This window comes from Magallana gigas, chromosome 9 (genome assembly GCF_963853765.1).
Source record: "Magallana gigas chromosome 9, xbMagGiga1.1, whole genome shotgun sequence".
In the NCBI taxonomy this organism is placed as follows: Eukaryota; Metazoa; Mollusca; class Bivalvia; order Ostreida; family Ostreidae; genus Magallana; species Magallana gigas.
The window spans coordinates 6971124-6987067 of NC_088861.1; the positions used below are offsets into that span (position 1 = coordinate 6971124).

The following is a 15944-nucleotide window of genomic DNA, read 5'->3' on the forward strand; positions in this document are numbered from 1 at the left end:
CTTAATTATGTTGTCAAGCGAGATAAATATGTTGACATGCAACTTAGTTTTGTTTACATGCGAGATAAATATGTTGAAATGCAACTTATGGGTTGTACGTCAACAAAACTAAGTTGCATGTCGACATAAATATGTTGCATGTCGACATAAAGAAGTTGCATGTTGACATCAGTAGCGTATCGAGCATCTTTGATGTTACATGTTGGCGATATTTGAGATTTTTTATAACTCTTATTTGATTGCAGTTTTCTTGCATGTCAACATAGTTATGTTGCATGTTGACGTAACTATCTTGCATGTCAACATATTTCTCTTGCATGTTGACATAATTAATAGAAAAATAACTTGCACACAAGGGGCAGAGATATGCCAACATAGGTGCGAGATCAGTATGTTTTTGGGTTTTTTTGTTGTTGTTGGGTTTTTTTTGGGGGGGGGGGGGGTAAGATAAGTTGCATGAGTAGCATGTAAGATGTTCGAAGTCACATGTGGACGATATTTGATGTTTTCGGGATTTAAAAAAAAAAAACATTCTCAGTTTCTGAATGCAATTGCATGTCAACAAAGTTATGTTACATGTTGACATATTCATATCTTGCATGTAAACTTGCAAACAAGGGGCAGAGGTATATATGCCACCTTATGCTTTCATACCTCACAATAAACATATTAGTCCTAGCAGGGACGTATATACTAGTATAGTTAGTACTAAAAAAAATCTAAATATACTAGTTATTATATACGTCCCTGGTCGATCCTAGTGTAAATGATATAAATGAGGGAAAAGATAATTAAGCCTTTTTTGTATGCTACACAGTTAATTTATCGCTGTGTCATCGCAGAGAATTATAAAGAAAACACAAAATTCACAAATGCAAAGCCATTACCGAAGATACCAGAAAATTGTCATGACGCACGTACTTTGTTATTTTATCGATTACCTGGCTGTTTACCATGCCAGATGCAACGTGACTTATTTTTAGCGTTTGACGGAGTAACCAATGAAAGTTGAGTGTGGACACCACGTGTCTTGCTATTTCAATCTATTAATAAATTTCCCTCACGTTTAATTTGGCATGCTAATATGGCGCAGATATCGTCGGTATGTTTCCAAAAAACTGTGTCGTGTTTGATGATGTAGTGGGGGTATAGAGTGCCACAGTTCGAAGGGGAAAAGATACTTTAATTATGTCAAAAATTAGTAAAAGAAAACACGTTGTGCATTGGTTTCGGAAAGGACTTCGCTTACACGATAACCCATCGCTACGCGAGGCGTTGAAGGGTAGTTCGTCTTATCGGTGTGTTTACATCCTCGATCCTTGGTTTGCTGGGTCATCGCAGGTTGGGATCAACAAATGGAGGTTAGTAATAACATCGTAATGTCACAATAATAATTTGGTGTGAACATTTTCTTTTTTTTCCCCCGCTTTTGTTATTACATAATTTAATGATCGGAAAAGTAGGTCGACTTCGGAGGTCTATATTCACGTGAACCGGTGACACATTTTCGATTTTTTTTGGGGGGGGGGGGCAATACCTGTTTTATGCGGGATTTTTTGTTTCTTTGATTTCGATGTTTTGTCTGATTTTGATATTCTGAATGAAAGCAAAAGCATACGTTGATACTATGACTATTAAATTATAGCATTGGTTTTATTTTACTCCACATTTCCATTAAATTTCTTGGCAGTGTATGATTGTTGTTACATAAGCATATTAATTAACACAATAGTTAATAAGACATCTATGATTAAGAATGACTTGTGTACTTAAAGTATAGAACACTTGTCAGTATACACATTTAGTACTTTGTGGTTAAATTGTTTATTTCATACTGAACATAATATCTTCAGAGTGGCGTAGTGGAGCTAAGCTTTAGGACTTTTTTTAATAATGTACATATTTGCTTCTTGAGGAAGTGTCAAATTGTCACCCCCCCCCCCAAAAAATTACAATATCGCGCAGGTAGCACCGTTTTGGGGGGTGGGGCAGACTCTGTGGTAGAGTCGGGTGTGTATGGCAAGAAGTGTCTTTGTTACAACTCATCAAAAAGTTTTGACAAGCAAAAAAAAATGTACCCTAAATCATGGGAAGCCTTAACCAGGTGTGTGTGTATAGGTGGGGGAGGGCAACTCCATGATAGCTCACTTCGATATATAGGTAAGAAAACTGTCTGCTACTACCAAAACTTGGGGGAAGGGGCGCAGGGGTGCAGGTCCTCCTTGGGGCCCCCTCCTCTTGATGCTATGTTCCTAGAATATAAGTCATTATAACATTATACATACATCTCTCAAAGTAAAATTTTTAGCTGGATTTGAAATCAAGATTTGTATTCATTTATAATAATGAATTGATTATTAGTAATCATTTCTTGTTGAAATGTATTCAGTTAATGAGTAATGAATATTTGCAAAATAGGGGGCATACAGTAGTAAATGGCCCCTAATTTGATATAATTTCTTTTGCAATGTCAAAAGTCAAACTTTTATGGAAATGGGAAGATTTAAGCTCAATATTTGTTAACTCTTTATATATGACAGCTGAGCTGACATCAAACTTGTTCACAGAAACCATATAATGTCTCACATGATAATAAGAACATGGACTCCTATATTAATTTTGAAGTCATAAGGTCAAAGTTCAAGGCCCAATTTTGCAGCACTTTAAGACAAAGAAAGCTAGCTACTCTCTGATCAATATCTTCAAAATCCTTGTTTGTTCCCTCTAAACCTTGTAAAAAGGTTTTAACTTTTTTATTATTGCCACATGGGGGTATTTATTTCTTGTGTTTCTTACAGCAAGCCAATTAGATAAATTCCAGTATCGTCTTTACCACTTGGTGGTCCCCATGTGTGATTTGAATGACACAGAAATGTTAGTCAAAGAATTAATTTGGATTACAATTCACTGTACAGCTTTTTCGTCTTGTATAAGAAAAAGCAAAATCGATTTTGCTTCATAAAGAGCCTATATATACTGGTACACATGCACATGTATGGTTCTGTATGAATTTATTCAAATTTTTGAAAAGGCTATCTGGCTGAACTATTTGATTAAATTTAGAGATCCACTGTAATTTACTGTGGAATGATATTTGATATGATCAAACAAAATACCTTTTTCTGAAATTCCTTAATTTTCAGACATAAAAATCTGAATTCGGGAGATTAACTGTTATGAAATAAAAGAAATCCTATTTGATTTTTTATTCAGTGTTCAATACTCAATTTTAAAAGTCATTAGAAACCACACTTCCTAATTATGATAAAAGGAATTAATTGCATCAACAAAAAATATATATTCCAAATAATCTGAACTCTGAAGGTTATCAAGTTATGTAAAATTTTGATTGATCTGCTTATAAAGCATTAATTATCATGTTCCTAAATACATGTATGTAGAATAAGAAAAAGGACAAATTTCTTTAAGTTGCTTTGTTTTTCATCATTATTACACATGCTATTATTCTGAGGTAAACTATATTGTTATTCCTCAACAGAGAGTAAACTGCTCAGAGTTCAACTAATTAATTATCTTTTTTTTTTTAATCAGGTTTTTACTGCAATGTTTGGAGGACCTTGACACGTCTCTGCGGAAATTGAATTCCAGATTATTTGTTCTACGGGGCCAACCCACAGACTTATTCCCAAAGATATTTAAGGTACAGTATCCTAGCTGTTGTTTTTATAGATACTGTTGTTGATGCAATATGTTGCTGTATTGTCTATAATTCTATGTGCTAGTGTTATTGTTACTGCTGTTGTTATTGCTACTGGTTGCAATTTTTCATGTTGCTTCTGCAGGGAATGTTATACATCTACTGTTGTTGCTGCTGCTATTGTTGTGTCAGTCTTTTTTGTTGTCGTTGCTTTAGTTCATGCTGCTGCTGCTATTGCTATTGTCTTTTTCGTTGTTTATGCATCTATTTGTTGCTGTTGTTTTTATAATTTCTTTGTTTGCTGTCAACTTTTGTCATTGCTTGGATATTGTTCCTGCTATTATATATTTTTGTGTTGTTGTTGCTAATAGATGTTTGCTGCTGTTTTATTAGTATTGCTGCACATTGATATATTTTAATTGTTGCTGCTTTTATTCTTGCTCTTGTCAACCGTTCTTGTTGTCATATCTTTTCTAGTTGTTGCAATATTGATAATTGCTGCTGGTTGTTTTATTGTAAGTTGTTCTGTCTTCAGTTGATGCTGCTACTGCTATGAGTTTTGTTGTTGCTGTTGTCAGTTATTATGTGTGTGTTGCTGTTTATTGTTGGTGTTGTCATTTTCAGTAGATGTTGCCAACTTGTTGCTGTTTATTGTTGTTGCTGTTTTCAATTTTTTCTGTGTTGCTTATTTTTTGTTGCTGCTGTTATCAATATTTGTTAGTGTTGAAGTGTTCATTGTTGTTGTTTTCAACTATTATTGGCATTGCTTTGTTCATTTTCATTGTTGCTTTAAATTATTGTGTGTATTGCTGTGTTCATTGTTGTTGTTTTCAACTACCCGGTATTATTGGCATTGCTTTGTTCATTTTCATCGTTGCTTTAAATTATTGTTAGTGTTACTGTGCTCTTTGTTGTTGTTGGTAAGGTAGATGTTGGTCACTGCATGGCTATATAATATTGGAATATACTGTAGATACCTATTCAAACGCGAGGAATTGATATCCGCGTAAAATTACGAGAGGCGCATCTTGAGAATTTAAAAATTGCTGCTTTGATATCTTGGACATAAATTAACTTCATGAAACTATGATAAAAATTTGGCATTCGCGATTTTTTGTACTCGCGATTTGATAGAAAACGACTGAATCACAGAATTATTTAGTACTTGCGAAAATAAGAATCTACAGTATAAACTGCTTAATTTTTGTGGGAAACAGGAAACATGGGAAACTTCTGCTTATTACCTGATACTACGATATATAATTATATTACCACTCATGTATATTTCAGAATGGTTTCTAAATATTTATGACCATTTGATACAAAGCACAGTTAGGAGCCTCCATCTCTTATAGTAATTGATGAATTCTAGGATAAAGAATCATTCTTCAATCTTTACTGAATCAATTTACAAGGTTAAAGTGATTCATGGTTACATAAGTTAATTAGATGACCAAGTTGACATCTTTTTATCATTGTTTACTGTTGTATTACATACATGGTTAATGAGATGCGTGTTCTGGAAAATACTAGCTGATGCAATAACTTGACTAGTAGGCAATATGTTAAATGATATGTCGACATCACTGGCATATTGTTTACCTTACCAGTATGTTAATCTAGGCTTTAAATGAAATAAATGTTAATTACTTATTAGCTTCTTTAACATAATTTGTTGACATCTCTTAAAATTGTTTACCTTTGTATAACGTTCAAGGTTAATGAGATGTCTATTCTAAAAATTATAATTTGTTGTATTCATAGTTACGTAAAGGTGATTTAATTAGTTATATAAGGTAACTTACTGTCATCATTTAAATGTAGTCTAGAAATTACAGATTCATTGTATATGTGCAATTTGAAGTAATCTGTTGACATCATTGCATACAGTCAATGATTACTGTTGTATTGCCCTCAAGGTAAAAAAAATTGCTAGATAAAAAAGTAACTTGATTTGAAAATAGGCTTTTGACATTAATGTATTTCAAAGTTTTACAACTACCGTAGTTCATCTAAACCTGTCAGTGATTTACAACTACCGTAGTTCATCGAAACCTGTCAGTGATTTACAACTACCGTAGTTCATCTAAACCTGTCAGTAACTGTTTACGCAAACTGAAAATTTGACAGTTAGAATTTGCATTATACATGCAAAGAAAAAAATTGAAGACATTGGTAGCTGGAAAAAAGTATTTATATGTCAAAATGACATGTTTACTATGTTTATAGTTAATACCTGTTGAAACCAGTCATTATAAGTACAAGTTTGACATGTCTAGTTTTAAATAAAAAAAACTTCTTCCTGTAGGGAATGTATAATTAATGAGATTTTTTTCTCATAAAACAACGACAACAACTTTACCTGTCTGGGACAAATGTACTAGATATGTTAATTATGCTTTCACGTGTATGACCTCTTCCATTGAACAGGAATGGAACATCACAACCCTGTCATTCGAGGAAGATCCGGAGCCGTTTGGCAAGGAGCGGGATGGAGCCATCCAGATGTTGGCGAAGGAGGCGGGGGTGGAGGTCATCGTCAAGACTTCCCACACGCTCTACGACCTTCAAAAGTGCGTCTCTTTTGTTTTATACTGGGGGTTTCCTGGCTTATTTTTCGGTCCATTTCCAATTAAAAAATCATTGATATTTTCCCAGTTTAAGATTTTTGTCTTAATCAAGTGTCAATAATATTTTTTTTGAAGGTTCATTTCATATTTAGTAATTTCATTTGCATGTTTTGGTGATAATTGAAATGCAACATAACTTTTTTCTTCACTTTTGTTTATTGTTGAGCATAAATGATGAAACAGTTACTACATGTATTTCTTTCTGAAATGTTTCAATTTGAATAGTTTATGCATCAGTTTATGATTCTACTAAGCATAGAACATGTTAAAAAATACTAGGAAAATCCCTGTAACAAATCACGCCATTGTTAGCATTTCATTTAATATTCAATAGTGGAAAAGTGTGTCTCTGTTATTTAACACTCTAAGCCTTTGTTAGCTTCTCATTGATTAATCTAAATGCTCCTGGGTCATATTTACGCATTATTGGTAGCAGAGATTGTCTATATTGCTTTAATACATTAGCCTTTTATTTCAAATTTATTTATCATTTTATTAAGCACTGTTGATATCAATATGTTTAAATTTTTAGATGAGATTTTTTCATGATCTTTATAAATCTGTCCATTTTAGGGGATGAAAACTAATTTTGTGAATATAAATGTAAGGAATTCATTTTGAGCCTGGAGTAACATTCAAAAGCACACATTGAAATTCATAGTATTTGGCACATTCAGCAGTACCAGTATTTTTACCATCCAAGAATGTCATCATGCAACCACATAATTTTTCCTAGAAATGCCTTAGTTACTTGAATTTGAATCATGTAGGTCAAATGAATTAAATTATGATCACATCAGTTTAAAGAATTAGATTCTTATGCTTTTTGGGGCATCTTTAACATTAAATGGCAATAAAACCCGTTAACCTTGGTAAAGAAAAATGAGAAATTGACACACTTTAAATTCTTTTATTTGATCTTTAACCCTCATTGTAATACACAATAATGTACTCAGATTTGCAAGCACAGTTCATCAGCATCGGTACACGTAAATCTGAAATAATTCTTTAAGTGGATTGAATGTCAACTGTTTATTTTTTTCTCTCTTCAGAATAATCTCTATGAATGGAGGCTCCCCTCCCCTGACTTACAAACGCTTTCAGTCAGTCCTCGCCAAAATGGAGGCTCCTAGCGAACCAGAGGAAACCATCAACAGCGGATTCCTGGTGAAAACGAAAACACCGATCGCAGAGGACCACGACGACAAATACGGGGTACCCACGTTAGAGGAATTAGGTTAGAACATTTATTTTTTTAAATGGCATTATCATTCAGCTCTGTAGTCAAATGAAATTGAAATCTGGTTTCTTACAAATAAAGATTTTAGTTTAACTCAAAAACCCTTCAAATTAAAAAAGGTTAAAAGTTGTACTTTATATCATTGAATGGCTGTTGACAACATTTGATTTCATGACTTATTATTCTGAGAACATCAGTGTCTTTTTTGTGAAAATAGTGACAAAAAGACTATGTACTATTTTTTGCTTTAATATAATTCTCGTGATACATTGTATCAATGTCTTCTTCAATTATAATTATATTGTATTTTGTATTGATGATCGAGTAAAGGAACTTTTTATGAGCTCTATTTGATTTTAACATAAATGAAGCAAATTTTGAAGTTGAAAAAAAAGTTTATTCAGGCATATTTAATGGTGAATCTGGGTTTTTTCCCCCACAGGTTTTGATACAGAAGGTTTGGGTCCGGCAGTGTTTCATGGCGGGGAGGCTGAGGCTTTAACCAGACTAGAGAGACACCTGGAACGAAAGGTAAGGGCAACAGACTTCATTCAGATCTTGATAGAATTACATAATTATAGAGGGTAAACCTCCCTGATGTTAGTAATTAAAGAAAAATCATTGGGAAAAACTGCTTTACTTTGAAGATGTCATCATTTGCATGATGAAGAATTTCAGTGTCGTTTTTATCCTCATGATTTTGCGTAACATCTAATGAATCATTATATTGGATTTGCATTTTCTCTTTGAATTCCTCCAATAATTAAAACAAACAGCAACTAGATATATCATACCTGTAGTGTGTTTTTTGTACAGTATGAAGAACTTAGATCTTTCTGACATACTCTAAAGTTGCATCTGGCTGAGTGCAAATAAACCTGTTCTAAAACCACTCTGGTCAGAATAAATGAAATGAAAACACTTGCCTTGTTGCCTGTCTATACTTTCGGTACTTTGATTTTCACCAGGCCTGGGTAGCCAGTTTTGAGCGACCCAAGATGTCCCAGCAGTCCTTGTTTCCCAGTCAAAATGTCCTCAGTCCCTACCTTAGATTCGGTTGTCTGTCTGCTCGTCTGTTCTACTGGAAGCTGAGAGAATTATACAGAAAGGTATATGCTTTAATTATTCATGCACTCAAAACACAGGAAAATCAATTCGTAGATTTTATTTTCAAGATGTAGTTTTTTTTATAGTTTTGCAAATTTTTGACCCTGAAGTTTGTGAAATACCTAGCAAACTGTAAAATTTATTGGGTTTTTTCGTCAGAATGCAGAATTGCCAGCTGCATGTTCAAATTATATTAATTGTTTGATGGCTTCTGGTAGTTAATAAACTGTGATCATGACGGTTTTGTCTGTGGTGTCAAAACTGTCAGTCTTCACTCACAGCAGGGGGAAAGATAGAAAGCTTTTTCAAAGTGTGGTCCACAAAGTATTACTTCATTGTGATCCAGGATCAGAAAGGAAAATTATTTTGTGTTAGGTGCTTAAACATTTTATTAGGTTTGTAATAAACAAGATATAGATTAGAAAAAAGATTTTATTTTCTAGTTTGTTGGAATTCTTTCTTTTAAATCCAACGTGTGACCTTTACAACTGAAGGAAGATAGTAAATAAAAGTGCTCTTTTATATCCTCAGGTAAAAAAGCGAAAAGACCCTCCATTGTCCCTGCATGGTCAGCTGTTATGGAGGGAATTCTTCTACACGGTGGCCACAAACAACCCAAATTTTGACCGAATGAAAGATAACCCTCTCTGTGTGCAGATACCTTGGGACAAGAACCCTGAAGCTTTGGCGAAATGGGCAGAGGTAAATATATGGGGGAAGTATGAGATAAATGTTCACAAATCTCTTAATATGGACTTATAAATTTGTTAGATTATATTTCTTTTGAAAACAAGTCTTTGACGGTAATGGTGAAAGATTTTTTTTGGGGGGGGGGGTGGGAGTAGGTAGTTCACTTCCAAGAGGTTATTATAAAGTCTAGCATGTAAATGATTGTTGGGACATACATGTAGATTTTATGGTATGTGATAACAATCTTAATCTGTCCTTGGCAGGGTAAGACAGGGTTCCCGTGGATTGATGCTATCATGATGCAGCTGGGACAGACCGGATGGATTCATAACTTGGCCCGTCACTCAGTGGCCTGCTTTCTGACCCGCGGTGACCTCTGGATCTCATGGGAAGAAGGAATGAAGGTAAAATGGCAGGATCATTGTACGTAGATTATGATGGAATTGGATTGTTGGAGCTAGCATGTGTTCTGCCAGGAACAGTCAAATGTCAAATAACTTTTCTAGTTATTTTGAGTTTGTAATGATATGGTAAAATGAATTGTATGTTGTGGTCAAAAAGGGGGCAATTTTGCTCATGTGGGGAACAAAGCCCTGAGGCCTGTTTAATAGAGAGAGTGATCTCAAACATTCATGTTCTAGGGATAGGGTCATAGGGATTTCTAGCAAGTGCTTGCAAGCACTCACTCTGCTGAACAGGCCCATGATATCAAGGTTTGGTGTTTGTTCCCATCACTGACTATGTGTGTTGTGTTGGCAGGTGTTTGAGGAGCTATTACTGGACGCGGACTGGAGTGTCAATGCAGGCATGTGGATGTGGCTGTCCTGTAGCTCCTTCTTCCAGCAGTTCTTCCACTGCTACTGTCCCGTCGGCTTTGGTAAAAGGGCCGACCCCACGGGCGACTTTATCAGGTACTTTATACATGTATCTTAGCTGTGGTCTCTTCATGGTCTGCTGGTAAACTGTATTTCAAAACTTCACTTTAATTTTTGTCAAAGATTTTAGTGTGTCAATGAAAGCTTGGCATGACTATGCCTTTTATACATCTCAGGTTCTGAGTATTTCAATTTGAAGTCAGTGTGGTTTTCTTATCATTATAAACAAGCATTTAAGCAACGCATTTTATTGAAAAAGACATACACTTTGTACTTGAGAATTCCTCAATGACCAAAATTACATTATGATATCAAATATTGATCAGTTTTTCTCTGCAGAACAAATAAGAATGATCTTGAAACGGTATTTGTAAAATAATTAACGGTATGTTAGAATCTTTAAATGGATCAATTTATTTTGTAGAACATATTTGCCAGTGCTTAAAGGCTACCCAGCCAAGTACATCTATGAGCCATGGACAGCCCCAGAAAGTGTCCAGCGTGCGGCCAAGTGTATCATCGGCAAAGACTACCCAGTGCCCATGGTGAACCATGCGGAGGTCAGCAAACTGAACACGGGGCGCATGAAGCAGGTGTACCAACAGCTGGCTGTGTACGCCTCCATAGGTAATTGTCTGACTGTAGACCATCAAACAGATTCAAGATATGTGTTTATTTTGGAAACTATTGACCTATTAATTACATGGTAGTGACCTGAGCTATCTATCCAACAGTTCCAAGTTAGAAACTACAGGGGTTTTATCAATTTTTATTTACTCATTAATTACCAATTTATTTGTGGATTTTGTTAGGTTTTGAAGTTGATCAACAAAAATAGATCTTTATTTGGAATGCAATTTTAATAACACACTGTATTGGCAGGATCGTTGGCAATTAATTTACATAACTTTGAAAATGTACTTTTTACTTAAATCCACAGTACTGATATCCACATAAATATAATGATTATGAATATTGATAAAACCACATTATTTATGTCACATACTTGGTTACAGGGTTGAAAACCTGAAATTATCAGTCTGTATGTTGACAAAATCTTGATGTTATCTTTCTGTCTTTGTAGCATCTGTTCCTAAGCAAATCCACTCAGAAGAACCTTACAGCAAGCACGAAAAAGGTAATTTAATGTGTTGGTTGTCAAGAATAAAATGTTAACTTTGATCTAAGGAAAAAAAGTTTTATTCAAATACTTATTCATTTAAGTTATGGCTCAAGCAACAATGTTTTAGTTAAAGTATAAAGTTAGGCATATTAAAAAAAAATTGGACATGTATAGTATATATTCGGTTGGTACTTAATAAAATCTAGTAAAACAAATACATAAATCCTGTTAGTTAGTAGTTACTAGCATAGCCAGTCGTAGGTTGTTATGGAAATCCCATAATACTTTGTGGTTTTATTTCAGCAATGCATTCTGGGAACCATCCATCACGGGTAGCCATGTTGGAAAACACTGACCGTGGAAACCACAGCCAGATGTCAGCATAGGAAGAGGAAGGGCAACAGCAACAGTTCCTGGCGGCATAGCGAGAGGAGCCGGTGATTGGAGACTTCGAACATTGAACGCATTGATGTGTTGTAGAAACTTCTACTTTTCTAAGGAGTCCACAAACAAGAAGTTGATATATGTGTTGTAGAAACTTCTACTGTCGTTAAGAGCCCACCAAAAAAAGGGGATGAGAATTATTGATGTGTCAGAAACTTCAACTGTTGAGGGAGACTTCTCAAAATGACACTACTGTGCAAGTTACTGAATGGTAAATATTTCATCAGCCTTGGTGCAAATGTTATTGATCACGTGGGATATAGTGTCATGGACTCTCCTTTTGAGAGAGTGGAAATTGCGATATCTGATCATGATGATATATCGTAAATGTAGATTGTGCTGAAATTTGAAGTGGATCGGACATTTTATAATGAAAGGTTAACTCCATCATTATCAGTGAGTTGAGTGGAATAATTCTTGGAATTGACATGTTTCCAGGAAATTTTGAAGATTTTAGTTGAATGGCAGAATCTTCAAATTTGGAGAGAAAAAAACATTAAAGTGCAATACTTTTGCATGTCTCTACATAGTACGATTGTTTTATTGAAGACATTTGTTTCATACAGTTTTTAAAAAAATACAAACAAACAAAAACAAGCATCTGCGTGGTAATTGACCAACACAAAGTGTTTGTAAATAACAATGTACAGAACATTATCAAACTGTTGATATCTGTTTTAGGTATTGTTTCTTCCTATCCATGCACCCTTTACTGAAACGAAATCTGAATTTTTTATATGTTTTACGGTGCAGCGATTGGTGCGAGCGCAGCATTAATTGAATGAAAAACACAATCAGTTAGTAGAGCAAACATCACTCAACAATTTCCATCAATTACAATGCTCCAAAAATTGCAAAGAAAATAGCTTTAAACAAGAATTTGCAACCAAGTGTTTAGAATCAGAAGAATGTTTTATTTATCTTCAGTTAAATGCATGACATTCTTGAAATACATTTTTACATGTTCTCGCAAGAAATTTGGTAGCCATATGCCATCTACATGGAATTGTGGGTAGAAATTTGGTAACAGATTTTTCAGTATGTCAAAGGGAGCAGTACCGTGTTTAAATTTTCTCTTCACCCAGGCATTGTCAATAGATCTAGCAGTGCTTGCTGGCGAGCTATGCTCGCTTTATCTCAGAAAACACATGCTGTATTTTCATACCAGGGGGAAAGAAACAAACTGTCAATAGCACAATTTTTTGCAAGTTATTTGAACATGTTACATCTACCATTCCAAGTGCTCTTCAAACATATTGAAATGAATGTACTCTCTTGGGTGTCTCATAAAAATTAATTTCCGATAGATAAAACCCAGAACTGTTTCAAATGTCTTCAAATCCAAGTAGGATCTCATTTATTTGCTTGTTAGTACATGTACAAATGTACTTTTATTTTCCCATCCATAATTTCACATTGTGTAAGAAGAGCATTGACATATTACCCGTACATACTGTGTAAATGTATTATTCCCTTTTATCTCTTAAATATGATCAATCAATTCTGGTTAAAATTTTGTTTTCTAAGAGAACTGTAGTGGATATTGTTGGGGAAAAAAATTACCGGTAGTTTTATTTACAGTAAAATCATTATCAAATTCAAGGGAACAAATTATTTTTTTAAAAATCAGTCTGTATTGCAAGAAACCACTTTTTCTTTCTTAAGGTTCTCTGACTCTCAGCCTTAAAATATTTTATTCATCGTAAAAATGATACTAGTATTCATCCTTCAAACTTTATAAATAAAGTGAAACAAAAAAAAATTTATTAATGGTGGTTTCACTTTCATTTTTGGAGATAAAAAACATAAATAAATTTTTTTTTTAAATTGTAGGGGACTTTTTCAAACATTTTTACAATCAATTTCATTCTATAATATGGCAGCTAAAGCTATTTACAAATATTAATGGAAATCTAAATCAAAGGACAAAACAGTTACCAGTTCCTAAAGTGTTTTATCATCTTAGTTCCAAGAAATACAAAACATAAAATTTTTAATGTCCTATTTACATGTGTATCAATTTGAAAATAGCATTGAAATGAAATTGAGATAAGATCTAGTGCAAATGTCAAGGTCATGAAAGCTCAAATGCTGTGAATCTTTAAATAATTAAAAATCTTTTATATTTTGTCACAATATACTAGTAGTTTGGTGTTTTGACATTGATTAAATGTCAAGGGCATGTTTATTTCATGAGTGGTAAAGTTGAACAAACAAGAAAGTTAAGGGGCTGGATGATTAACTTAAATTAACCATCGATCAGATCTCCCAAAAAATTTCCGATATAATTTCAATGTTTAGCAAAGAAAAAAGATATTCCTTCTTTTCAATTTGGTTACGTTTCCTATATTTTCCTATAGAGCTCTCCTTATAAAGGAGATCAAATCAGCCTTAAAGTGGACACGATCATTGAGCCCTCTTAAGTGTGCCTAAGCTGTCTCTTTGTTATTGGCTGAAATTAAGTAAGGTGAAATTATTTAATTGTACTAAAAACCATTTATTTGTTTCACAAAATTGACATGCTTTTGATGATATAATAAACAATTTTCATGATTAAAAAAAATAGAAAATGTCTAAATTTTCACGAAACCAATGGATGAGAATTCATCATATAACTACATGTACCATGGTATAAGTTTATATTTATGATGGTTCTGTACATGTTTTGGTGCTTACTGTGAAATCATGTTGCATATATGTAACCAGTTTTAAAGTTTCACCAGCTTAATTTTTATGAAAAGTATTAACCTTTCATGAGAGCTAGATTTTTTTATATTAAAGCAATAAGAGCTGTATTTTTTAGAATTTTATTTTGCTGCAAAAACCTGCTAGTATGATAAGTCTGTATATAACTTAACCTTTTATGATAAATAAGATTTGAAAAAATCATTATTTTTTTTTCAAAGGGAATATTTCTCTTCTAAGGAATATATATATACATGTAGCAAATCAATTTTTGTACAGGACGACAATACGGTAATTTAATTTTGCTCCAAATAAGGCTTCTTAACGGCCTTTTCAACAAAAGTATGGCTAACAGAAATTTAAAAACCATGATATTTTTGTCATTTTAGTAGAAAAGAACATTTTAGTAAAAACAAAAATACATGAAAAATGCAGCTCATATTGCTTTAAAAAAAAAAACACACAACAACAACGAAGACACAAAATATTTTATTTTCATTTTTTAAGTAATTTGTACAGATTTTTAACTCTGTTCCAAAACCTTGATCATTATAAAGGGTACTGTAAAATATGTGAGAATTGATTTTATCATGTTTGTCATTTTTCGTCATACTCATTCTTGGGAGCCAGAGCATTACCTTTATGGGGGTTGCTCAAGATGAAATAATTTATGATAATGCTGTAATCTCTCTCGTTGGTTATCAATTCATTTAATGAAAATGAAAAGAGTCTTCTTTATTGGCAAGTTAAGTAACTAATAAATTCAATTGAACTTTGGTCATTTGGTATAGAGATAATTTTATCCGATTGTTTTTTCTTTATGAATAAAAGGGTGAAATAAAAAAAATTCTTATTATCTGTAACATAATATTTATGATACATGTATTTATCTATATGGTGATTTTTAACATCTTTAGGAATTATGCTAAAGTTGATTTTTACTTGCATGTACATATTCTGTATATTTTGATTTTGGGAATTTCTGAGAAACATTTGGAGACTATTTCAATGAGTGAAGTTAATTGATAAGTTAGGTCTCTACTTATACTTATTATACTTACTTTATTATCCATCTAATTCCTAATCCTTTTTTTTTCTGTTTTCATTGTTACATGTACGCATGTCTAACATGGTTGTTTGTAGGGAACTTCAAAAGGAGAGTTTTCAACTTTGTTTAATGTATTATATTTTGTTCAATATTATTTGTTGTTAATGTTATGTATGTTTTATAATAATTAAAATAAATCTTTAAAAAGAAACTGTGGGTTATGAAATACATATAGCTATTGCTTGTAAACGATGTTTTTGGTAATTGAAGTTTTAATTATCGCTATGGTTACATCAACCTCAAATTCTACAATCGGAACATGTCGTCGACTTGACGGAAAAGGTCGGGCGATGTTCCGATTGCAAATTTTAATGGCTCAGTTTCAGTACTTACATCAAGCGTCTGCCATGAGAAATACTGGTTTTGGATTTTAATTGACAGGGG

The 15944-nt window shown here is 33.3% G+C and overlaps 1 protein-coding gene across 1 annotated transcript; it reads left to right on the forward strand.

Moving 5' to 3' along the window:
- Window positions 1-1055: 1055 nt before the first annotated feature.
- On the forward strand, window positions 1056-11879 carry LOC105347664 (cryptochrome-1). Its single transcript, XM_011456825.4, has 12 exons — window positions 1056-1361; window positions 3553-3661; window positions 6089-6231; window positions 7341-7525; window positions 7971-8059; window positions 8497-8637; window positions 9167-9337; window positions 9589-9729; window positions 10085-10236; window positions 10625-10827; window positions 11285-11338; window positions 11627-11879. Exons 1-12 carry the CDS (start codon window positions 1189-1191, stop codon window positions 11707-11709), a joined length of 1644 nt encoding a protein of 547 aa, XP_011455127.3. The 5' UTR covers window positions 1056-1188; the 3' UTR covers window positions 11710-11879.
- Window positions 11880-15944: the final 4065 nt, after the last annotated feature.